This window comes from Colias eurytheme, chromosome 9 (genome assembly GCF_061535395.1).
Source record: "Colias eurytheme isolate Ceu_HAF_F1 chromosome 9, ilColEury1 Martin Lab GWU primary, whole genome shotgun sequence".
Classification (NCBI taxonomy): domain Eukaryota; kingdom Metazoa; phylum Arthropoda; class Insecta; order Lepidoptera; family Pieridae; genus Colias; species Colias eurytheme.
In genome coordinates this window covers 4,624,810-4,652,332 of record NC_142988.1, presented here as the reverse complement: position 1 = coordinate 4,652,332, position 27,523 = coordinate 4,624,810, and the positions used below count along the sequence as shown (strand labels likewise).

General features: G+C 36.9%; 1 protein-coding gene across 1 annotated transcript; it reads right to left on the bottom strand.

The window, feature by feature from the left end:
• Positions 1-848: 848 nt before the first annotated feature.
• On the bottom strand, positions 849-23,724 carry Pc (chromodomain protein polycomb). The gene is made up of 3 exons (XM_090105454.1): positions 23,583-23,724; positions 22,570-22,961; positions 849-2,590 (listed from the first exon to the last, which is right to left on the bottom strand). Exons 2-3 carry the CDS (start codon positions 22,636-22,638, stop codon positions 1,814-1,816), a joined length of 846 nt encoding a protein of 281 aa, XP_089961580.1. The 5' UTR covers positions 22,639-22,961; positions 23,583-23,724; the 3' UTR covers positions 849-1,813.
• Between the last annotated feature and the right edge of the window lie 3,799 nt (positions 23,725-27,523).

The window sequence follows — 27,523 nt, the reverse complement described above, 5'->3', positions numbered from 1 at the left end:
ATATAAAACAAGTGCTCTTTTAAAATAATATTACAATATGTACACTATATACAAATATCGTCACAGTTAAAATGCATTACAATTAAATAAGAATACCTTCTACACATAGTATGCCAATTTCACACACAAAGATAGTCGTTTAAATTGCTTTCAGTTAACTTATACTTAAATATTTAGCGACGACATTTCATGTTTTTGAAAAATTGAAATACTATATACAGGGTGTCCCACTGTTGGTATACTAAGCTCAAAGGAGGTTATAGTTTTGCATACGCTGAGTACGTAAAAAATAATTAAAAAATTCCAGACGCATTTTTTTTCAAATAGATGAATTCTTAAAACTCTATGTGTACACCCATAACAAGCGAGCCGCCCAACTTTGCCACCAGCACGTGAGCTATCGTTTAAGATTATGTTTTCATAGATAAAATGCTCATATTAGAGAAGCGGTATATGCCGGCTGCGCGAAGCTAGAGAAGAAAACATGGATTTTCAGGAAAAATTTAGCAAAAAATTTTGGACGTAATTTTTTTTAAAAGTATTTTTTACGTGATCAGTGTATGCAAAACTACAAGTTCCTTCGCGCTTAGTATACCAATAGTGGGACACCCTGTATAATACAATATTTTATCATTGAAATTTAAAAACCTCCAAGCACCGCACTACATGTACAATATAATGAATTACGAACTTATATCACTTAATCATTATAAAAGGAACAAAAAATAGGTATAACAATATAAGGAACACAAAAATTAGCGATCTAATACAGTTCAGTTAGCATAATAATTATATTTCATATGTTTTATATTTAGGCTTAATAAATCTGAGGTTTTAAATTCGTTGACTTTTTCATAGTAGTTTTTTCATCATTGTTTACAAGACAATCGACAAAGGAAATGCAAATTAGACAAGGAAAACATAAATAACAACAACAAAAGTTTAAACTCATTAAAACGAATTCATCAGATAATATTTCGTACATAACTATTTACAAAAAGTTTAACCAATAAAGAGTAAACACGTGGATACACCACAGATTATAAAAGAGATTCGCTCCTGCACTCCTCGAATACCATAAATAGTTAAAGATAATAAATACATGAAAACGAACGCATGAACAATTTAAACTACGCTATTGCATATTATTGAACCTTCATTTTTGTTAACGAATAATTCTCGATAAATAATTAATGTAGATAATTCTAGATCGATTCATTAGGATGTCACAAAACAGCCGTTTTTGTGAAGTATAAAATTATAAACACGCTAATATTATCGCTAGCTCATTTTGACAGGTACGTACACCAGTCGAATCTTATTATCGTTAATAATAATTCAACAAATAATAGACAATCTATTTTTAACAATTGACAATAGTTCATTTATTCTATATACAAAAGGTGGTCAAAAAGTGAGGTACTACATTAATTCTTCCGTCAATCAGCACAAAAGAATTTTATCATTGCACTATTCATGGGATGGACCCAAAGTACGAAAAAAAAAGCTTAAAGTTTTTAGGAGTGACCAGCAGTGTAACCAGTAATTCAAATAACGTAATTCATTATGCAAATGTCTAATTAATAACAAAAAGTTTCACACGAGCTTCATAAAACTGGTAATTTATCACTTTCCACGTACCTCACCAACTCATATCCGAATATTATGAACTTTCGACACATCACATTCAATCTTCGAGGTTCATTTGAGTCGACGCTACCGCGTTCTAATAGGGACTAAATAAATACTAGCTACCTAAGTCTGTACATCGTCTTAGACACAATTTGTACGCAACGGTCACCAGGTGCCGGGTTTACGTGACGTCGAGCGGCCGGTTCTCGCGCGCTCTGAAGAAGCCGTCCTGTGTCCGGCACTCCCGGATGGTCACCGTTTGGAGGTTCACTGTCACGTCCGTGATGAAGATCTGGTCCGCCACGGGCGACCGCGCCGACCAGTACGCGGCTCCACGTTTGGGAGGCGGCGGAGGGGGAGGAGGGGCGGGCTGGGCGAGCGGCGCTTCGCCCCAAGAGTCTTCGTCCTCCTGCTGCGTCGTGGGAGGCGGCGGTCGAGCGCCTTTCGGTTCCGCGGGGGCTGTCGCCGTCGGCTGGGTATCCGTGCGTCTTTCTCGTTCAGGGGGAGTGTGCGCGTCGGCTTCTTCAGGGGAATGCGGCGCCCTTCTGGGCCCCGTTCTGGGCGCCGCCGCTTCCGCAGCGGGGGAGGCGGGGGCGGGGGCTCCACCGGGCGGCGCGGCCGGCGGAGGAGGTTGCGTGTGAGTCCTGCCCCCGTTCACCTTTGGAGTGTCGTGCTTCTTTGCCGGAGGGCTCATGGTGATTGTAACTCCAATCTTGCCCGACTCCTTAGACAATACTTCAGCTTTGCGTTTGCCGGGCGGCGGGTGGCGCTCCTCCGAGCCGCTGCGCGCCCGTTCCACCGGCGAATGCTCTCGTTCCCGCTTGCGGCCTTGCCGTCTCAACTCTTCGCCTCGCTCGAAGCTCTGAATGAGCCTCGGATCGAGAATGTTCTCCTCTGGTTCCCAAGTGTTGTGTTTCGGCTTCCAGCCTTTCCATTTCACGTAGTATTCGACTTTGTTCTGAAAAGAGAAAGAAACGAGGTTATTCGTGGGTTCATATCGACTTACAAACGAGTGCTACGGCAGGCTGGCGTGGCGTGACTGACCGATGGCGTGCCGAGCGGCAGGAGGGTGGAACACAGCCTTGCAGATTAATTTGCGATTCTCACTACGTGAACGGGTTTCGTCATAATTTTACCCACACATAGAAAGTTTTTGACTTTTGCGAGTCCTAATTGGCTCAAAATGTGTTTGAATTTAGCTTTTTTCGTATGAACATTTTGTTTGAACGACGTTAATAAATGTTATGAGGTGTTTTTTTAAGTAATAATATACCTATTAGTAAGGTAAGCAGGTCGGCAGGGCGCCGGTTTGCGAGTGTAATTCGGCGCACCTGCTCCCTACAGCTGTCGCGGTATCTCCCCCGGGATCAAACCCAAAACATACCGTTGCTGTCAAATACATGCCGTTATACAAGCCACATGCAATACATACACAAACATGCATATTCATCTGTGAAAGGTAAAAGTAATAGGTAATGTTCAAATAGTAACTAGGCTGCGCTTGATCTTGAAGGATTCTATAAATTGAAGATTATCTATTGATACGGCACATTCCAGTTGGTTAACTTTATTAAATTAATACAACTTTTTGTTTATTTAAGTGTAAGAAAGAGTTTATTTCTGAAACTACATCCCGATTTATCGGTAGGTACCTACAAGGTAGAGCACCAACGCAACGCAAGGTATTCAAACTTTAATTAATAAACCTTAAAATTCCCAAGTTTTAATTTCTATCCATAAAAACCCAAAATTGCAATATGAGCACCGTAAAATTGTGATTACGGCAATACTAATCAAAGCTAAGCTGCGAGTCTCCAGTGGCCGTGTAGAACACCTGTGGCGACTTCATTAAACCACGCAAAGCCCAATCTCCTGCATATTTATCACCGGCCTTTCACTTTACCCGCACAAGCGGACCTTGTTCTATTGTCGACTATTTCCGGATAGCTATAAAGCCCATTTTTGGTTACCCACAAAAACACATAGGGCGTTCCTCAACCCGACTTAACTTTCAAACCCTCGCGTCTTATTGGTTTCGCGCACGAAGGGTGAGTCGGCGCACAACTGAGCGAAGTGACTTTGTAATGACGTTTACTGGCTTCAACGGTGCTAAGTATTTCCAAGTATTGATTATTCTTCGACAGTTAATTAATTTGAGCTGATATTAGAATCAGACGTATCTAAGGTACTTGAAAAACTTATGTGAAATCATCCATTATTTTGGAGAACCATACAATCAAATAATAAATATACCCTTAAAAACATAATAATGCACCCACATTTGAAATCAATTGGATAAAATCATGGTTACAGAATGAGAAAGGAAAAGCACCTAAATACTAACACTCATTTTTTGAAATCAAAGTTCATCAAAAACATCTAAAAACTTGATCAAAACTTAATCAATATTGATAAATAACCAAAAGCAATATCACTATACCCCACACTTAGTTAAACTTAAACTCATTTAGACCATCATCAACTCGAAAACGTTACAAAAACGATGCACACCAAAAAATAAAAAGGACTAGTTGGGACGTGTTAACAAAGTGAGTGCGTCGTTTGTCGAGCGGCGATTGGACGACGGGCGGGGCGAAGGGAGAGCCGCCCCGCCCCCGCTTCGTCTCCCTCCACCCCCGCGTACTCGTGCCCGACTCACCACAATACATGTGCTCACAATATCACCCTTAACACCGTAAGATAGAGTCGACTTTCCAACATGTGCACGCTGCACAAAAAGTGGCAGAGTCGATGGTAGTAATCGTGCCATGGGCGGACCACGTCTTCGGAACATAGACGCCAATTAGAGCCGATCGGAGCTTGTCTAATTAATTCTTAACCATAATTAACGTATCTATTGTGAATAGCTCTGTGGCAATTAGTTTAATTATGGCTATAAGTTTCCGAGATTTGAACATGATATTATTTAAAAGGTTATTTTGACAGAGAAATATGAGATTGTGACTGCAATACAGGTTTGAACCCAGTTATCTTTGTAGGTAGATTTAGGTGAAACGCTTTATTAGCTAAATATATCAGAATAATCACAGCGATTAGAGCTTTAAAAACCTTTTTAGGGTTTATTTCTACAGTATGTCAGACCTAAAATATCGGGAGCTCGAAACGAGTTTAGGTTTTACCACACCCCGGACACTCCATACAAAATTATCGTTTTGACAGTCACACTGTAGAGTGTTAACGCTTTATGGTTGGCTCATTTTTGACTAGCGTAAAAAAAAATTCGCATTTTTCTGATGAAATACATCCGTAATATATCTAACCATTTTCTACGAAAAACGATAATCACAAATCCAAAATAATAAAATTACTTTAAGTCAATTTGATTAATGTTGTCAATCTTCGTTGCGTATCGTCCCTGTAGAAAAATGTGGACCATTTTTAGGGTGACAAATCAACATCGAGCTATGCTGCGCTGTACTGCGCTGTGCTGTGTTTGGTCAACTCGCTCGCTTAATATTTTTATGAGGATGCAAACAAACCATGCTGTGCTGCGCTGTGTGAGGCTACGCTCTGTTTAAAAACGCAGCAGTCTCGAGCGAGGCGCGCTACCCGCCGTGCTGAGCCGCGCTGTGCCGAACTGTGCTATGTTTTTATGGAGCTCTGCCATGCTGCGCTGAGTCGAGCTATGCTAGGTTTGGAGCACGCTGCGTGCCCCTCCATCGCCGCATTAAATTCATTAAAATTCTCCGTATTTTTCACGTAAACAAATAACACATAAAATATCCATATCCGCTTCTTCTTCACTTTCATCTTCATCGGATTCAACTATGTCGTAATGTTTACGATTTTTGAAAATAGGGTCATATTTGACGAGATAAACGACTACACGAGCTGCTGATTACTTTATACTGAGCTAGATTGTTAACCTTCCTATACTCGCGCCAATTTTTGTAACACCTATATAATACTCGCTCACGGTGTCACAGACCGATAGTGTTTACCCCTACACTATATATATTTACTAAGAAAACCGACAACTATAACAATTTTTTTAAAGTTTAGGATGTACTGAAACAAAAAAGTATTGATCATACTTAGTTTTTTAATTATTTTACTGATATAATAAACTTCTAAGTAATAATAATAAACATATCAAAGCACATATTTATCTATGTTTGGCTTAGTTTTGAGCCTTGTCTGTCCATCTTTTCCCAAGTAAAATTCACGGGAACTTCAGATATCTCTTCATTGTCATCGTCTTGCTCGGTGTCGTGTGTCTCTTCTTGTACCTCCACGTTGTCTTCCACCTCACTGTCATTTTCGTCTTCATAGCAGAACCAGAACTTGATTCTTCCAGCAACAATCTGATTTGATCATCGTTCATTTTGACATGAAGTATGGCCTAAAAAATTGGTCAAAATATAATTTAAAGCAACATTCATACATATATTTTACTAAACATACTTCATAAAGTATTCAAAGTCTTAAAAAATATATAAATTTAATACTTACACAAAAACTTGCACCTATACTCGCGTCGGTCTCATGGACCGATTGGCGCCAAATGCTATGATACGTGAACTTCTGCCGACCACGCGACCTGCACTAAAATGAAGTTAGCCCCAAATCCGGAAACTAGCAAGGAACTCGACTTCACAGGATTTACCTGCATAAAAATAATTACGAAAATGTGTTTCGTCGGTCTCACAGACCAACGCGCGAGTATAGGAAGGTTAAAAAACGTAGCTTAAACGTAAACACAGCACAGCACAGCGCAGTACAGCGCAGCATCGTTTAATTGTTAAAAAAACGTAGCTTAAGAAACACAGCACAGCACAGCGCAGTACAGCGCAGCATAGCTCGATGTTGATTTGTCACCCTTAGACTGATCGTGCGGGGTGAGGTAAGTGTTTAATTTTGGCGGGAGGCGGAGTGTCCGTTCTGTAGCGTTTAGCTACTATTATGTATTCTGTGGTTTTACTAAGAAGTCTACGCGTCTGTCAAATGTACGTCCGTTTTTTCCATAATGTCCAATTGCTTTCCCACAAAGTCATTATGCGGCTTGCCTAGTTACTTCATGTATTATTTAGATAATATATGAAGTAACTAGGCAGCGTTGCAGATTTACATTTGATATTTTTCTCAACGACTGCATATAAATCATTCACACAAAACCTTTATGACAACGATTTTTAATACCTCGGTGTACCTACATCTTTCAAATCTTATGAAGCTGTACAAATATGAGAATTACTCTTACAGTCTAAATAACTTTTCTCCAGCGAAGAAATGAGTTTTATCGGGATGATGTCTTTAAAACGTAGAACCTACGCTTTAATTGCATTTTTCAGAATTGTGTTGCTACAGATCTTATTGATCTGAATTTCATGAGCTTCTATAGGTGCGCGGGTTGAAATATTCTGAGAGCTATCGCGAATGTACAGACGTCTAAAAGTTCAAATACAATTCGAAATACATAAATCGAGAAAGACGTTAAACACAGAACATGAGCGGGTCCAAAGTTGGAGATATTCGCGAAAGCAAGGGTTAACGAATTGTTATGACTTTGGAAAAAATATTTTTCGCCCATGAAGGATATTAAAAATCCATTCCCATAGGTACGAAGAAACAAATTTGAATTGTTCTCATTTAAATAGCTTTTGAAGGCGACCCGCATGAATATCAATTTAAAGTCATAACAGTACCTATTGGTATTTATTTTACCCCTTAAGCGATGGTGCGATGAATACTAATCATCGATATTATCATAGGGGTTTCATAAAATAACGTAGGTACAATAAGAAAAGTTCACTTCACCGACTTTCTGTGAATCTGTAACTTCGACAAAAATGAAGTTATTAACATTTCTTCGTGCCGATCAAAGAAATGATCTAAGATAGAAACAAATAGATTGGCGGTATATTTGTGTTACTTTTTGGTTATTTTGAATGCTATGAAAGATGAGTAATTTTATTGGTTCGATAAACCAAGTATGATAACTAGATGAGTTCAAACAACTTTTAGTAGAAATATATGCAGGTGTTAGAGCTAGGAAGTAAAAGATTTATTTTATTTATCGCAACATCTACTCAACTAATAAACGTTAATATATGACAAGTTTCTGGACTACGGTCGCTATCTGCGGTCTGCCTACGGAGTAGGTTGGTACCTACATGTTGGTTTTGATTCGTTTATGGTTCAGTTGTTATAATTGCCGAGTTTTTATATGTAGTCGTTCAGGGAGTAATGAAATGGGTATCTAAAACAATATGAATGTAAAAATGGTATTACTGGTACATATAACGTTAACGTTTATAATAGACTAGCTGTTCCGCTAGATTTCACCCGAATTGCTCCGCTCCAGTTGGTCTTAGCATGATGATATATAGCGTACCTATAGTCTTCCTCGATAAATGGGCTATCTAACACCGAAAGAATTTTTCAATCGGACCAGTAGTTCCTGAGATTAGCGCGTTCAAACAAACAAATTCTTCAGCTTTATAATATTAAGTAGGTAGGTAGGTATAGATACTTAATATTTGTTAGACAAGGAATGTATGTGTCAATTATTTTGTAAAATAATTATTTTTCGTTATAAACTAAATAGTTACGGAATGAATAGACATGATTGTTTTTGATTATGCTCATTTCTCAGATAATGAGAATCTCATAAAGAAGGCACCGTAGCGCGGCAATTCTATTTTAGTTTATATTTCAATAAGTGGTAAGATCGAGCAAATAAGCTTCCAAACGAAATGATCTAAACATTTCCCCATTAAATTAAAAGACCAGCCACGTGTTTGGAGCTAAAAATAAAAATACATGAACGCGTAGGAACACTCGACTCATTAATTATGTTCGCTCCGTTTTATTACGCCGATAATTTAATTGCCTCCGCTACTGGTTTTACGTTATTAATTACTCTATTAGATGATTATATAAATTATGAACATCGTACACCTGTTTTTTATTGCTATAGGTAAGTTTAGCGCCTAGGTGCTATCGATTTTTGCGTTAGCTAAATTTATAGGAGCGATTGCTATTTTCCGATAAGATTATTTTTGCGTTTTTAATTCAGTTATCATTGTTTATTTTTATGGAGTATTCAACAGTATAATCACGTTTTCCTATTACTTAAAGGGAACAAAAGTGTTTCAGATTGATTAGGTTTTCTTACCAAAAATTGTATAAGTTTTACAGCTTAAATTCTTTTTAAGAGAGACGTGCGTCCTTTTATTTTTGAGAGAAGAACCGGCTTTACAATATTTACGTACGGATTTCAATATATCCTGGTTATAAGATAGGTAGGTAGGTAGATAACTTACGAAACACGGCCTGTAACTTTTCTTACAGAAATGTTCTTGCGTAGAACTTGCGTTCTAGCTTTACATTTCTTAACTAAAAGACATAAATTATTCGTTAATTTGTCGTCCCCAAAACACAAACATGCGTTGGCTCATCAAAACTGATTCATTACACTGGTGTACCTTTCATCAAGACCAATTATTTTTCGCAATCACACTCCGTCGGAGCGGAGCGGCTAATCAAAGAGACGCGAGCGTTGGCGCGCTGCCAGATATCGAGGGACAATTTCGATTTCCGACTAGTCTTTGGTTATAGGTACGTAAACGGTTTTCTAGTTGCAATTTACACTGCTTTTGTTTTATAATCTGAGGTTGTTATCTTGCATGAACGTTGTGTGAATGATACGTTATTTGGTGGTCGTTTTGCAATGAAACGATTTCTGATGGCTGTTACTTGTTATTTATAGCCAAGGTTCTTATTTTAGCGTGGTAAGTAGTCCGATGGGCTCTTTTAAAGGCTTTTTTTTTTCATAATTCTAAATTACTTCTGTACCTATACACAAAGTGTTTTAGTTAAACATCTCCGATCAAAAAATTAAAACCTTTACTAGAAATGAAGGAATGAAATGCATCATAATATCTGCATTGGCTGTAATTTACACAACCTGTAGATCCGTATTAATTGGACAATACCTCAAGTAACCAGTTTATAGTTGCAATTTGAGCCATTTGTCACCCCAGAGCCTCGTCTCGTCTGAACCAAACACAATTTGTGTCGGCACTCTCCCTTTGTCCGTGGGATAACGTAGTGTCAGATTTATGACCAGGGAATAAGCAATGCGTGGCAGCTTTATTAAACACTTCGTGAATGGAATAGGTACCTAACTCATGGAAAATGAACATTTGAAAAATACAAAATGGTGTGATGGTTTTGGTATTAATGGTAACGTCAATAGAAATTCTAATAGAAATCAGAGGTGAGAGGAGGTCTAGTACTTATCTGAAACTACAAGTTTATGACCAAACTTTAATTTCCCCAGTGTCTCTACCTCGTTCATTTAATTAGACATTTTAAATTTTAATTCCACAAAGCCTTAATCAACATAAAAATTCGCACTTCCTTCAATCGTACTGCGGATATTACAAAAGAATTGCGGATAAAGGGCACTCCGGCCTCTTACTCCGGCGGGGCGGGGGCGGCGGCCGGGGGACGGGGGCAGGATTAATGGCCTGGCCGCTGCCGAGCCTGGGGACCGATCAGACGCTTAAACACCGCTCGCAAATTGCTTTACGCTTGTACCTCACACGAGTTTAGTTGAGTTAGATGAACACGTGGAGAATTCGCCATGTTTCACTTAATTTCATATGCGGTGAATATCGTGTGGACTTGACAGAATTTATGTTTATGTAAAATATGAAACTAGTCCTAACTCCTATGCTATTGTATTTGCAATATGAAACGATTCAATAATAAGATTTGAATTACGGGTTGAGTCACGGGCTTTTATAATAATCTTACTGCAAACCCCTCTTTACAAACGATAGCTTATATTTACATTAGAACTAATTATGTATTAGATTCCATCGCTTCGCTGTCGTCAGTCGTCACCTAATTCACACGTCACATGCTCGTAGTACGCACGGCATAACCGCGTCGAACATCGAGAGAAGTCAGGTCAAGCCACTTGGTGCGTGACTGCGATTAGAGCGGCGAAAGCGTGACAACGCGACGACACTACGACTATCAATTAACGAACCTTTTATGGCCTTCCAACATATTGCATGTATGTTACTTTGTAAGGCGCTAATTCTTAACGTATGCTATCGTTCACGACTTTGTAATTTGTAACTGTTAGATTTACTGTATGTAAAACATTGCACATGGAGATATCCTAAGCATGCGATACAACGCAAAGCTAAAGATAATACAACAATTTATGATAAGAGTTTTTATCAACGACTGCATAATTTGAGTGTTTCTCGCCGATACACTATCGTCAACGGCCTATTTTATTCAGACATTGTCTTTCGAAAATATGTTTCTTTAATATTATTCCAGAGTATGTGCATAGAGCACACACACTAGAATAAAATTATATAAAAGCAAGCAGTAAAATAATTCACCTTCCATCAATAGAGGTGAAAAGATAAAATAATAACAACACCTCTTATATTTCGCTCGTAATTATTATTCGCGCCGTTATAATGAGCACGCGACAGTTTACTAATTACACGAGGAATGGGATAAAACGTATTATAGGTATGATGTGATCACGTTGTATGCGGCTGGCTGCCCGGCTCTCAGCTAAACCAATTTGCTTTCATGAATCGCGCTCCGCAAAACTAATTGAGTATGCAGCACATTTCACATGCTTAATTAAAATGTAGATTTTATCATCGCCTTGTTCTTTTTGCTTGTACGTAGAATGAATAGCGTACCCACACTACATTATAAATAATTTGGAAAATCCAAAAGTGCACGCCTCATAATTTTTTTTTAATAAATATTTATTAATTATTATTTTTATTTATTTAATAACAATTAAACCACATCGAATCAGACCCTGAAAAATGAAAGGGTTCTATTCCTGAGCATACTCAAGCGTAAGAGAAAAAAAAAGACTCGATTAGTAAAGTATTTCGGTCGCTATCGTGTTAACAAGAAAAAGGATCCGCACATACAGACACACGGACGTCCAAGACAGAACTTTTTTAAACTGTTTTTTAACTAGTTTAAATAACAAAAATGACATCAAAAATATCATGAACGTTAAAAATAGTGTTTTTTCTTAATATGTGTGTGTATGTATTATCTTACAAGTGCAATGTATGATATATAAAGACATTTTAAGTTTGAAAAATCAGATGTTTTGCGCGAAGTGACAGTAGTACCCACCTCAACGCTTCGCTTATGAGGCGTGCAATTGAAGTTTTCTTTATAATTTAATAATTTACCTATCTAGGATATTTTTAGTATCTAACCAAACTTATGTATAATTTTTAATGTAAACCATTCCACTAAATTATTTCTCTTATCTGTGTGTATGTGTATCTAAAATGGAATACGTGACAAAAACAAGAGACGAAACTTAAAATCTTAATTGAATAAGGTTATCATAATGGCTTCCACGTGTCACGTAGGCGTGCTAAAATGGAATAAAAAATAATGTACGAAATAACATCTCGATATCCGTAAGGAAGGCAATTTCAGAAATCCTGAGGGTATGTATTCAAATAAAATTTAATTTTACCATTTAATTTCGAAGCTGACAGCCCTCGCGAGGCGTCAAAAGGGAGGTAAAAGGGTGGGTGGAGGACTAAAACGTTTAAAGCCGGAGGCGGCCGACGTAATAATGCCCCATTAATATTCCATCTCTCTATCGATGATTTTATAACAACGCTGCGTTTTATCTCCGAAGCTAGGATTTACGATAAAACTTTTTTATCCATCTGATAAAAGTCATTCTATTATCACTAAACTTAATTAATATAAAGTGTTCCTACTTAAATATACTTATATATTTAGGTACTCATAGTAATTCCTATTGGCACTAAAGAATATTCAGTAGTCTATGATACCGTAACATTTTTTAGAATGATAAATACAATGCATAATAAGAACGCATTAAGTATAAAAATCCTCAGAGATAAAGCTATGAATGAATATTCTGTACACGATGAGACCTCCACGCAGTTGTACGTGCAAAGTATAATTATTTTATGGAATAGATAAAGTCATAAATACGTATTTATTTGCTTATATACCCTACATTTATCATTATTATTACCAAGAATACAAATGACACTTTACGACAAAACCGGTGTTGAAAATGTTAGTTACTGGAATTTGTAGCTGGGTGTAGTATAAAAATATAAATAAATAATTATTTTTCCCAATATTGCATTACAAAATCAGCGTTTCTTTCGTAACAAATCTACTAGGAGTACAGAAGTGCCGAGGAGCTATGTAGGTAAAGTAGGCGAAAACGCATTTATTTGAAAGACAAGGCGAGAACATAGTGTGCGAAGATACAAAAACGATATGATAGACAAGGAAGGGGAGTGGTGTGTGAAGAGTGGGGGTATATGTTAGATAAGGTAGAAAATATAACGAGGAAAGAGCATAGCTATACGATAGATAAAGAGATCTGTATGGGGATTTTATTGCGAAAGACAAGGATACAACATAATGCGGTAGATTCTCCACTTAGCAACGAGTACCGGTTGATTCTTGTTCGTGTTCGTTTGACGTTGTGCGACAGCAAGTAGCGACACTTTTTAACTGATCGAAATAGTTTTCTTTCAAAATGTATTTATTGCATTATAGTAGTTACCTAAGGTAGTTACTTACTACTTTATGTATCATATTTTATATATGTATTTTCTTTTAGACAATAAAGTAATATTTTCACGTTTGATACATAATAAAAAATAACCTGATAAGCATCATTTTATAATAATCGCAATCAAAATATTATGTCAAGGGTACCAATTACCAAAGTTTTAAAATAAATATAATGCGTGATGTAAACCAGAATGATACAAAAATACAACGATCTTACCAAAATTTTCCGTCCTATCTCATATTAATTTGTTTGACTTTATACAATGTACATAAAACTACAAAAACGACAAAGCCTCAGTACAAACGACAGAGAAGTTAAATTTTTTAATCACAATAATATTATGTGGAATTTTAATAAACGTGAATAAGCACCCATGATAAGAATACGCAAGAATCCTGAAATCAATACCTACCTAGAAATCCAAGTTCTAACAAATAAACTAGACATATTTTAGATCTCACAGTAATGTCTAATATGTTAAACAAATAGTTAACCCTATTAAAGCAACCCCTTACAAAAGTGATAGAGTTTTCAAACTAGCGTAATCTTGCTATAGCCCCGAAAGAGAGAAAAATGTTAAAGTGTTTAGTCATCCTTCTCGTATATATTTTGAATGAAATCTATCATTCTTAATGACAAACATCGTAACATTTCCATAAACATACCTATATGTATTAATAAATTTTATGGTTCGTTAACATATTCGTGCGAATAGAGAGGCGACTAGAGATCACGCATATAAACAGTGCACTCGCTATTCGTTTTGAGATTCGCGTATTCGCTTCAAAAATGGTTTTTCGGACGTGATCATAGGACACGAATGACTATCACGAAATTACTGTACCTACTAGTTACGAATTTGTGAACTATGGTTCAGGACGACACTCGTATACGAATGTTTCGGCAGTATTGAAGTAAGTTTTGGAAATTTACCCATATACATTTTGCTAAGTAGTGGTATTACTACTTATTCTTAGGGAGGAATCTTCAAATACAAATATGTAGGTGCTTGTATCTTTTCTCGTCTCGTCTTCTTTCTCCCCTGTATTTGAATTGGAGGTTTTTATAAAAAGTAAACAGCAGACAGAGAAGTACTTGTACCTAAGAATTTTAATCAAAAACGCTTCCTCATTAGTAGGATAACTTGATTGGCCTAAAAGCTTTCGTTAGAGAATTCCAACAAATTACGCGAGCATTGTAAAAAGGGTCTTCCGAATACAAAGGGAATACGACCCTCTCGCTAAGTCGGAGAGCAAACACTTGTAATGGTGCACGTTGTTTGTTAAGACTTATCCTTACCTTGTTTCAGCTACATTGTAAGGACCCAGGTTTAGGTACTCCTGAGGCTGTTTCTATCTGTGCAGACAATGTAACCTCGGGTAACGGAGTCACGAACCACTTATTCTATGGTTTTGCAAGATACGCAGAACTCGTCAGCAAAACACAATCTCATGGTAATATAGTCGTAATCCAAAAAACACGACGTGTATATTTCTACAATGTTTAAAAGACTTAGATTAGAGGGTTATCAACACGTCTTAAAGCAGTAGATCCTTAATTATTAATACATATTATATAATATTAATCCTTAATTCCAGCGTGCAAAAAAAATCGTTTAGCGCCATACATTTTCCCATATTTGTTTGGTTCATGGCATCATGGTTAACCCCCTACATAATCTCTAAGTGCAAAATTCTATATTGAAGTAGCAATTAAGATGCGTTTAGTTATTGAAAGCACAGAGTAAAGACTAGGAAATGGACAAAGGCATGATTTAATGTTATCTGCTTAGTGTAATCGTAAAATAAATATGACTGTAATAACTCAATTAAGGGGATCACACCCTGCGGCAGTCGGATAAGAAAAAAAAAACATAATAATGGCGAGCGGGTGGTTTTGACGCGAGGGCTGGGGATGTTTAGAAATAACCTGACCCTTATCCCGACCCTTCATAACACTGATTACATTCCATTGTTATTGAATCTAATAAACAATGTGCTAACATCAGCGAGATATTACTTTCTTAGAGGACTGTAACGATATAATATACCAATTCAATAGATATATAATATCCAGATATGTTTATTCGTTTTTTTAATTAAAAAATAAGACCCGAATAGTGAGGAGCAGTGTAATATTTGGGTATAGTTATGGAATGGCACTTAATCATAATTTTGTATGCTTAGTATTGATGGCCAAATTCCTGTCTACTAGGTCTAGGTGAGTCTACAGGTAATGATTAGTCTACTAGGTCTTGAAGATCACCACTCTCATCGGCTCACTAGCCGACGAGAGTGGTGATCTTGCCGCCATAAACATACTTCTATTACAACCGTTGAAATCTGCGTAGGAAACTAGAAGTTATAATTCATTATTTAATTTTCATGCTCTACATTTTCATTTTGTATTTATAACGAAAATTTACATATTATGGCTACTGCTAGGAGTATATCGTGATAAGCTAGTTATAAATCTCGTAAGTTTTACCAAATTTATAATTATTAACGGAACAGATGTAGATTAAAAAACAATTACTGTAAATGTTTTATTGATTTGCGATAAATATGGCCGGGTGTTAAACAAAATTATGCAATTAGACAATAGAACGTGGGAAAGCGTCACCTGCGGCGTCGTATCCTGGATCTCGGACTAATTACAATTCTTATCTGTATCAGATAAGGGCGCACAAAAACATCGACCATTTCGTTTTATATATATTTACATAATAATGCGTGGGGCATAACGACCGCCGGCGAGCGCATAATGACGCCGGATCTGAACGACTGGTGCCCCTTTTTTATCTCTTTTGAGGTCCAACCACTCAAGTGTTCATTGTTGGTGGACAAATTCATTTCTTTTCTTGTAATCATAAGTCGTTAGGTGAGGTGGATAAGAGGAAATCGCTTAAAATTCAGACGAATTTGTTTAATCTTTACGCGAAGTCACAAATGCCTTGTAAGATAATGGGTTTTGAAGAATTCATTGGAATTTGATCATTCAAGTTAATTTTAAATGTTTTTGAGGTGAATGACGTAAAATAAGATCCGTTAACGAAAGCTGGCTAGTCGATTGAAGTAGACACCGCACTGCGGTTTCATAAAGAAAATTAAAACAGAGATCAATGTCGCGGATAGAGGTGTCGCATTTCAAATGCAATATCCCTATAATCGATAATGCATCTTTTATCGACCTCTTTGAGTTTATTTTCCTCTGCGCCAGTTAGTTGTTCTGTGCATGCTATCTTATAACGGAATGTCGCACGCATGTGTGCGTGACAGACAATGCTTTGTATTAGTGTGGGGGTTGCAATATGACGTTTCCCCATTCACTACTTTAATATTCCGAGCGTACACGTATGCGATTAAGTATGCTTTTCTAAATATAGGGGACCAGTTCACATAGAACATTTTTTTTATATTCCATAGGGTGAGAGTACCTACGCATAGGGTATATAAGACCCCTGTTATAATTGATCGCGTTCAGAATTATAAAATGTATGGAGTGTTCGGTGACACAATTTTTTAATTTGTAATATCTAAGATATAAGTACTGTTATCAAAAACGGGGAAAATTTGTAAATGCTAAATTCTGGTGAGTAATTTAGTAAGTTAATATTATATTGAACTGAAATATTACGATGTTTTTAAAATTGTAGATGACATAACTGTGAATATCAATCGGCAAACGAATTAACTTAGGGTCAATTCAAGAATTCAGCGTGCGTTTCAAGAATTTATATCTTGATAAAAATAGAACGAAGATCGTCTCCATGCCTGCTCTGTCCTGTTCCGGTTGCACTTTTTTATTTCATTCTAAAACCGGGATGGATAAAATTACGGAGAAGCATTGTCAGGCGATTATTTATAGAAAATTCGGTTGCTTTGTGTTGCTTCCGAGTGCAGCTATTCGTTTCAAATTGCTGTCCTCGTCGCGCGTCACTGGTGCTTTTTATTGAGAAACCGTTAGTTTTTTTTTATGATGGTTCCTTAATTATGAAAGATCTATAATGATGTATAATGTTATTTATTTTATATTTAAATATATTTTGTTATTGAGTGGGTTTTGGTGTAGGTACTTACGTATTACAAATCGTATTTGAGAATTTCCAAGATTTCATTTTTCTTCAACTAAATTAAAAAATGTAACATATAGCAAACTCTTCACTTGGAATAGTTACTTTATACACATTTTAGCTAAATTTCAACGAGAAATGGAATTCTTATAAATTTATTATAGCGCCATCTATACAAAGTTGCTTGAATTATTTCGTAAAAGACTGAACGAAGTATTTGTGCAACACGACACGATGGGCAAAGAATGAAATTTTGAAAATTAATAGTAGAAGCGGTGTTTTTCGCTGAAATGGTGTTCTTTTATAATACAATGAAGAAAACAATAAACCCTTTAGAATAATATACATGCCTACTGCAGTGCAGTGTTAAAATATTTTTACCAGGCGCGACAACTGCTGAACGCTGATTGGCTAGCGTTAATGGCGGGGAGCATGCGCTTTCAACGTCCGCTCGGTGTTCAACCGTATACTGGCGCGTTTGCTACAAGATACCAGGGCCACAGCGCTCTGTAGGAGTTACTTAGCTTTAAGGTACATTCACTGAAATGTAAGCTTTATTGCAGAGTAATAAAACTCATATTTACAACTGAATCTCATATCATTTATGTTGAGTCGTTTCTGTAGATAACGCGGTGAACCGCCTTTATTCAATAAAAGTATTTATGAACTTTGGGGTAAAGTTGAATATTAGTTGATGGAGAAATGTATTGCTATTAAGTAGTTTCCTAAATTAGACACGGCGCTAGCTGACTGCAGAGGTCTCGGAAACTTTTAGGCTGCGAGTAATAAATAATGAGGCACGAAGCCCGAAGGACCCGTGGTGGTCTAATTGGATTATATCATTTTCAGATTGATTTCATAAAATTATTTTCAAAAATGTTACAGAATTTTTTACTGATATTCAGTTTCACGGTGACGAGTTGACTGATGTTATCGAACTTACCGGTTCTTACCTAGCTTTATGGCACATTCACTGAAATGTATATTGTTCTATATGCCGGCTTCTTCAAGATGTTTACTTCACCGATTGTAGCAGTGGATAATGTGAAGACAAATTATGATATACTTAGCGATAAGTTGGGAATTGGGATATTGCTCTCGATCTTAGGTACTACCTATGGAGTATGGAATGATGTTTTTAGCATATGAACACATTTATCCATAATATTATTCCATGTACATGTCGTGGCCATATCGTAGATTTGCTCATTTCATGAAATGGCCAATTTAGTTTGGCCAGATCGTTAAATCGTCAACGTTTCACGATTTGGTCATCCACATTTGGCCAGATCGTCGATCTGGCCAAACGTGGATGGCCATTTCACGAAATGCGACCATTTTTGTTTCTTTTTTAAAAAGCGATTCACTTCTGGCACTCGCCGGCCGCTGCCGCGGCACGCTCGCTTTGCTCGCTCGGCTCGTGCGTTGTTTATTAAAGTCTAACCTAACCTAACTGTTTTCTATTGAAAAAACCATTCGCTTCTCGTATTCGCCGGTGCTACCGCGGCACTAACTTAAATGACAATAAACAAGTTCTTAAAATATTCTGAATTTTTTAATGTTTAATGGACTCTCTAAGATATTTTATACGATCTGGCCAAATGTCGATGATCAAATCGTGAAACGTTGACGATTTAACGATCTGGCCAAACTATGTTGGCCATTTCATGAAATGAGCAAATCTACGATATGGCCACGACATACATATTTCCATTTACAGTGGGTATATTGGAACTGTTTATTGATCACTCAAAGTCAACCATCATTTTCTAAAGAAAATATGTATGTAGTTAATTATGTGGTTAACAAGAATTTCGATCACTTCATTTGTGAGGTCGTATGATTAGTAATTACCATAGTAATGCAAATAGTACGGCTAAGTAGCGAGTGTAGTAAGGAATATCTAATGAGCCGATTAGTCTTTTTAACGAAAACATACATATGTCTGTATTGTCTGCGTATTCATATACTACAACTGATACCCACTCATAAACAATCATCCAGGGAAATTCTTTAGATATTGAATGAAATGCTTATTATTTAGGACAAATGGTGTAAACTGTAAAAGAGATGAGAGAATGATCTTTGCATCCAATCTTTTACATATTACAAATAGATATTTAACGTAAACACTAGAAAGTTTGCGAAGACGTGAAGATAGCTCTTTCAAGGCGCATTTATTCGTATTCGTCATTCGTTTCATCACTTGACGAAGCATTCCTACAAGTCTTTGCAAATCACTGTTTCCACTTACGTCTTCCCTTTGATTACGTCCTTTTTAAATTGTGAGGAAATCGTACATCCCTCGTGGTTATGTCGGATGAATTACATTCTAAAAACTGCTTACGCGAAACTGCCTTAAGTTTCGCGTAAGCGTAGCGAATGATCTTTACATATGCGTGTTCGTTATTCGCCTCGCTATTCGCAAGATTGTGTAAATGCACCATCACGCAAAACCACCGCATGGGTTTTATATTGTGATATTTGGTACTTACACAGATAAATAAAGATCTGGATAAGAACATCGGGTATCTTTTATTGGCGTACCACGAGAGTCAACCCGCGGTCTGTAGCGAGTATTATATAGGTAGTCAAACGTTTGAAAATTGAATCGGTTTTACGGCAGAACGGCTAAACAGATTTAAACTTAAATGTGAGCAGAGATGGATTACAGTATGCAAAAGCACATAGGCTATTTATATTCAGTTACGAGCAAAGCTACCGTCACTATCTTAGCCAAATTTCTATCTTAGCAGAAAGGGTTCAACTGAGAATGAGCACAAGAAAAAATACAGTTCATTAATAAACCCTGTGACATTGAAAGCGCGGGAAAATCAGGGGAAAATGTGGGAAATGTTGATTTTCAACTGTTCATTCCTAATTACGTCTAAATCGGTGTTTTTGTTTAGTCGTGACTCATGAATACGTAAATGTTATAGAAACTTTCGCATCCCTAATATTATCATAAATGCGAAAGCGTGTTTGTCTTTCTTTCATTTCGTAATGGAGTGATATTATGATATGATTTTTATTTCCGGAGATAGTAAGTAAAGTCTTGAGTGACAAATTAGGCTACTTTTTACCGGGTTGAAATATTTTATTGTATTTATTTAAGAAATATCTTATTTTCCTTGAATATGCGGGCAAAACCGGGAACTGTAAGCTAGTTTAATATATGTATAATCATAGATTCGATTTGTGAGTTCTTAATGAGTACAAGAAAATTTAATTGATGTTTTTAATTTTTATGTTTAGTAAGTAGGTAGGTACCTACTTCTAAGGATTTAAGCCATTTTACCAGCTACCAGTTTTCTTTTCACAAATTCACGAATGTTAGTTTCATCCTATAATATTATTAATTTATTATTATTAATGACCATCTCATAAGATGAAAACCCAACCTAATTCATTGTCTCTTTTAAAGAAAATATATATTATAAAGTCAAGTCACAATTAATTTGTAGGTATTAAATCATTATCAGCACAAACTAATGTTACTACGAACATTTTGTAACTTAACGCTTGGTAATAAATAATAACAATAGTTTATAGTCACTGTAAATTATTATTTCACATACGAATTTCCGCCTTTTTATAGGAAATAGTGTAAACTATCAAGTTAGCGAGCGCGATGATAAATAGCTTATAGCCTAATTCGATAAACGAGTTAATCTAACACCGAAATAATTTTTCAAATCGGACCAGGGGCCGTATTATGACCTCTTATTTCCAGACAGTTTACGCCGTGAATTGAATTGACTGGCAAATTCATATTATAATTGCAATAACCAGCCATGGTGATATAAGACTAACTGTAGTTCCTGAGATTAGCGCGTTCAAACAAACAAACACTTCAGCTTTATAATATTAGGATTTAGGATAGATTTGTCCAAAGATAGGCAAATCAGTAAATTACTTTTGGTGACTCACAATCTAGTTTTTTACCGTCTTCCCAAAAAAAGTAGGACCTTTTAATGTTCGTCCTTATGTACTATGTAGGTATTAACATAAAAAAATACATGCAGACATTGTTTCAGTTGGATTGTCCATTCTTGATAGCCTAGATCTTATGTATTTGTACGCGTTTTAGCGTATAAAAAGTCAAAACACATTAATATGATTTGCACCTTCTGAATCAATGTAAATATAAAGTGTATTTCAAAATTATTTTAGCTCCATTACTATAGGAAATAAGACTGCAATGTAACTTAAAATACAATTTTGTAGTCCTTTTATCATTATATAATTTGTAAATCTCAGAGAAATCGCATGTCACAAAACCGATATTAGGCTTCAACTAGTTACATTAAAATAAATCACGAAATAACAAATATTATAACAACATTTAGAAGATTTGTTCTATAGTTTGTAGAAAAGTTTATATTCACCGTTCTTCGGCTATTAACTTAAAAATATGCTATAATATTATTAGTAAATCAACAAAAATAATAAATATTGATACCTAGTCAACCATAGGAAGTATCGTGAAGGCAATGCAGATCCTTAGAGGGCCTTATTAATAATACGATAAGAAGTACTACGGTATGTCGTGTCACTCGTGCTATGCATTCCTATGCATTATCAATGTTATTACTCCACTCGGCCACTTCATTAATTGCTAACGTCTTATCACTTACCTCGATTGCAGGCTCGACGACTTCAAATAATTCATGCAGTCTTATTAACTAAACTGAATAAAACCAACAAGTTGAAGCGATTGCGACAAAACTGCCAATAATTCAATTATTTTATCATGCGTGTCAGGTTACAGGACAGTCACAAGGTTACTCATAACACCAGGAATGAATACATCAAACTTGTTTACTATCAAATATAAAATATGCGATCTCAAGAAGGGAACACCATTCATAAGACGCATTGAACTTCTATCCCTCAGTTTCCTAAGTTGGCCCGCGAGGGGAGCCCCGATAATAATAACAAGGGACAAGAAACATGGATGAAAAGAAATCCAAAACCCTTGCGATAATTTCTGAACAGCTGCTACACGGGATCACAATGCGCGGATTAAATACACATAATCTACATTAAAATTGAAGCATTGCATATTCCTATCTACCGAGCGTTATTCAAGCGAGTTGTCTTCAATGCAAGCCAAGCAAGCGATTGTTTATTGCGAAACATGCAGTTTACAATACACAAAAATACACCGGGCGTGTGATATGTGATCTGCAAACGTGTGTCGTAAGCGCGCAATATATTGCTGCGTTCGCTTTCGCAAAAGAAATAAGCTCACCTTTCTAATTCTCTTCTTCATGATACGCTCAGCGGCGTACACGCTGTCACCTAGCTCCATCTTATGCATCCCCAGTTTGGAAGGTTGTTAAATATCAATCCAAATAAACACTGCAATCCAATAAGTGATCCAGTCACTGCATCCAATTAGTGGTTCACTGCATTCCGGCACACATTTCTTTATCACAATCCACCGTTCGTTCACTGACACTATTCAAAGTTGCCGCGCGAACGATCCTTTGGCGCGGCAAAAAGCGTAAACGTCCTCCCTCGACACAGTCACCGTAGAAACTGAAGTAGGGGGAAGAAGCCCCTCTCCCCGCGCGTCTCGCTACCTCACTCTGCCAATCCCCGACAGAGTGCGCTACGCATTCACAAACACCCGCTCGATATCTGTAAACAAGTTTTATTTTCATCATTATGCCTTGAATTTTCAGCATTTGGAATAATCATAGACTTGATAAAACTTAATCAAATAGGCCACGAGTCGTTTCTATTGTATAGTACATTTTCTTATTCGTATAAGTAGCCGGTAAGGCAATATTAACTAGTAAATGGTTTAAGTTTCGGTGTTTTAATGTATATCAAAGAAATATCATAACATCTTAATCTGTCTACATTATCTTGCTATAACATCAATATTATCAACAGTGTTCATTCCAACGTAGTAGGTATATAAATTACGCTCAGTGCGTCTCGGTTGAGACGGCGGGCGATTCCCCACGGTGTCGCGGCGTGGCGCAAAGCGGTGGAGGCACGGTCGCCAGATAGCGCGACGTTGCCGCGCTGCGCCAGCTGCGAGAGAAAGACGAGCGCCTACCCTATTATTTACGCGCGGCGTTGCCAACCCGACCGGCCTACGTTGATTACGAGGACACCGCTTTTACGTTCGATCATCCGGCAATAAATTACTCGCGTTCAAGATAGATTTATCTAAGAAATATTAATAACTGTGGGGTGTTTTGTTATTAATGTTGTATTATACTACTTTCTGTATATTATAAAACACAATACCTGTATTAATATAGACAATCCAACAAAACTTCAAGTCCAGGCACAAAACTCACTACAGATAACATAAGTAAAGTCCGTGGCAAACAGAAACCAGTTTTATGATATTTGCTGAAAATAACAGCGAAAACGTCTACACCACACTGCGCGCTTGAAGTAACTAAGGCATTTCGGTCGTATCGAATCGGAGCGACAGTCGTGAAAGGTCGGTGTTTTGGGGTTCGAGGGGTGCGGGAGGGGTACCGAAGCGTCGAATCAGATAGGCCGCTTGACGCAGGCGGCGGGCAATGCTCACGGCTAGCCAATAGAAGCGGATGTATTTGTGCTCCGCCTGTTGCGGACCAGTTACCGCGTTCATCTATCTCTCTCTAAATGAGCGGCACGTTCGATCTCCGCTTTGTTTTTTGTATCGTGGCCTCACATAGAAAAATAAACCGACATTTTGGATTAGCGATGCGATGTGAGGGTCTTTGGATCCGGGCGCGGCGAACACATTTATTTATTCTGTTTGCAGTGATGTAGGGAGAGATATAGCAAGATAAATATACACAGCTTGCGTCGCGCCGACAGCGCTGATAGCGGCGCGGCGTATCTTTGATACCAAACAGTAAATTTATGAGAGCTGTAACTGGTTTAGCACTTACTTATAATGACTTAGATAAATCAATTTTAGTTTATTTTTACTACGCGTGAAGCTATTAAGCGAGCTGCGAGGTTCAATGTTCCAATGAATTTGGTTTGTCTTGCTGCCGAATTGCGTCATAAATAAGGTAGATACTAACATCTATTCTTAGTGGTATCTAATCATAGTCTACGAATACGGAATACCGTATTCTTACATCTTAGTCTGTTGTATCAGATTGATGGAGATAACTCGATTATGCCAATTTGAAAAATCCCCTGTGTCATTACCTACCTACCTAACTACTCTGTTTATGATTATTTGATCTAGGTACTAAATAGGTATGGTGCATCTAATTACCTATTTACTCTACACAATTTCGTACCTAGGTACCTATATGCTTAAACATCAAGTCCATCTAGTTTTGATCAATTGTGGCAAATGAACTGTAGCTAGGTAGATAGCTAAACATCCTGTTCTTGTACAAAACCTACACTATTCCGACAACAATGCATCACAATAATAAGTAATAACCTATACTTTCTATGATAAAAAATCTTTAAAAAAAGGAAAAATAAGGAGCAAAACATACAAGGCCAACTTGGTTTTTAATAAAACAATCTTTTCAAAACCATCAAAACAACGGAATTATGTGGATGGTGATATTGGATTAGACCCAGACAATTGAAACAGCGCGATATTTGATATCACACGCGCTGTACCGCGGGATGCCCTGACGCTACATAAACACGCATACAAACATACAACCTACATAATGAATTATGAATTGACATCATCCTATTTTGTTGTAGGTTCTAGCTGTATTAGATAGACTACCTAGTTACAGCGAAGAGCATGTAGAGTCCCAGGAAGTAATACGCTTTGTTATTTTTTATACAAGCATCTTGTAGTTTTAAAGCTTATTTAGTACTAGCTTCCGCCCACAACTTTGTACGTGCATCCCCGTTTTTCCCCGTTCCCGCAAGAATTTCGGGAAATCCTTTCTTAGCGAATGCCTACGTCCTAACATCATACCTGCATGCCAAATTTCAGCCCGATACGTCCAGTTGTTTGGGCTGTGCGTTGATAGATCACTAAGTATATGAGTCACCTTTGAGTTTTATATGTATAGATGAGTAAATAAAATGAATCTCCTGTTTGTTATGATAAATAAAATAATATCTACCTATAGGTACCTACCTGCACTGCCGGGATAGAGATATCGATACGGAGCGAATACGGAATAGATTCATTTTCGTGCGCGCCTATAGTTTTTTTTTTTCAAATAACTCCTAAGATATACATTTGAATTGTATAATGGTATAGCTTATTTTAATGAGCATCAAATGCTTAAGTTAATTAACGTATTTAAGTTGATAAGGATTAATACTGTATTCTTCTAAACAGCTTTCGAATTTTCTGCCGCATTGGATATAACCGTTCCTTTGGTAGTTAAAATAGGCAAGAATAGAAACTATTCTTAAACAGGTATCTACATATATGCTATGGCCAATTATTCTTTTGTAAATGAAGCAAATATCAGTGCCTTTTTATATTGCATTGGGTCGTTGTTTTCGTTATTGTTATCGTCAGACGGACTGACTTTGTTCGACTTATCGTCATATGTTACTAATTCTTCCACCTACAAACCTTACCCATTAATCTTTTGCTTGTAAGCAAGATCAGACACAAACACGGCATCACAAGACACAAAATGTTGAGACTGTGTGCGCAATTGCGACGTTGCCAAACCGCCTCGTTGACGGAAAATCGCGTATGTCGACGTCATGCGTGGTCAAAGGATAAATGGGAAATATCTTCATAGCGCGTGATTGTAGGTAGGAACTAACTTACCTTATAGTTTTATCAATTAGGATGGTACTCAAAATAAACGATACCTACTGATTCGAAGGTGCCACAAAGATTAAAAATAAAAAAAAGCTTTCCGTCTTCTTTGTAGAGATTTGGAATTTATCATCATAAGTATTTAATTTTATGCAAAATTGATTTTTACATAATTCGATTTTAATGAATAAGTATCATAGTCTGGTATCTAGTTTTATAAAATAACGTCGAAAATGCACGATGAAGGTAGTGGTACGGGAGCCAGGAACAGATTTTATGACCAAGTTCCTCTCAAGCGGTAATTAGTAAAATGCATCAAAGTATACCTAGTATTATGAAGCCTCGTGAACGTCAGCTGGAGCTCGGTTGGGGGGAAGAGCGGTTGTAGCCTCCCGTATCAGCTGACGGTTTTTCCACCAAGATACAGCCAGCTGACCTATATATTTATCCACAGTTACATATAAGCTATCATCAGGTAAATTTTTGTTTGAGAGGAAATCACGGAAAATAAATTTTTCTTTAAATTTAACTTTCATGTTCGAGACACCAGCTGACGTTTAATACACCACGTTGTAACCAGCTGATTATTTTTTTTCGTTGAGATATTGGGTTAGCTACAATTTGACAAATTTTTAGCTGAGAGGAAATGAATGAATGAATGTATTTTTTTTCCTACGTGCGTGGGAGGCTACAACCGCTCACCCCCCCAACCGAGCGCCAGCTGACGTTCACGAGGCTTTATAATACTATACTCTGATGCTTCTGACGAATTATCTCTTGAGAGGAAATAATGAACCCAATTTGCACCTGGCTCCCTAACCATAGGCACCCACGGTGTGAGGCGAGCGAAATTTATTTGCGCTAATCTCAGGAACTACAGGATTTGAAAAATACTTTCAGTGTTAGATAGCCTATCGAGGAAAGCTTTAAGCTGTATACCATGACGTTTAGACCAGCAAGAGCGGAGCACCAACAAAGATTGTTTTAAAATCGTTTTTTACACGCTTTATATTAGCTTCACCTGTATGTTTGTATGTTTGTAACCGACTTCTTTGGGCGCGATTTTGACCCACTTTAAACGGTCAGATTTCGTTCAAACTTTGTAGATTTATTGAGGACCGATGACAATACACTAATTTGATAAAATTTTCTATTTTTTAGTTCGGTTTTCTATAAAAAGCGTGTTTTTTTGTTTTTTTAAACTATTATTATTTCTTATGCGAGTTTCCACTTTCCGGTGCGTAAACGGTAGAAGTTTCGCGAAAATCATATATACGACAGAATCATTCCTCTTTAAATTTGTAAAAAGAAGGCAGCATATTTCAATTTTTAAGGTTGGCTCTTTCTGCGTCTAATTTCGTAAGAAATGTAATGCATGATGCAGCATCTGCTTTGAAAATTCAGGAAGTACAAAATTTGGCGAGCGAAGCCGCGGGCGGAAAGCATTATTTCTTTATATCTAGGTAAATATAATATA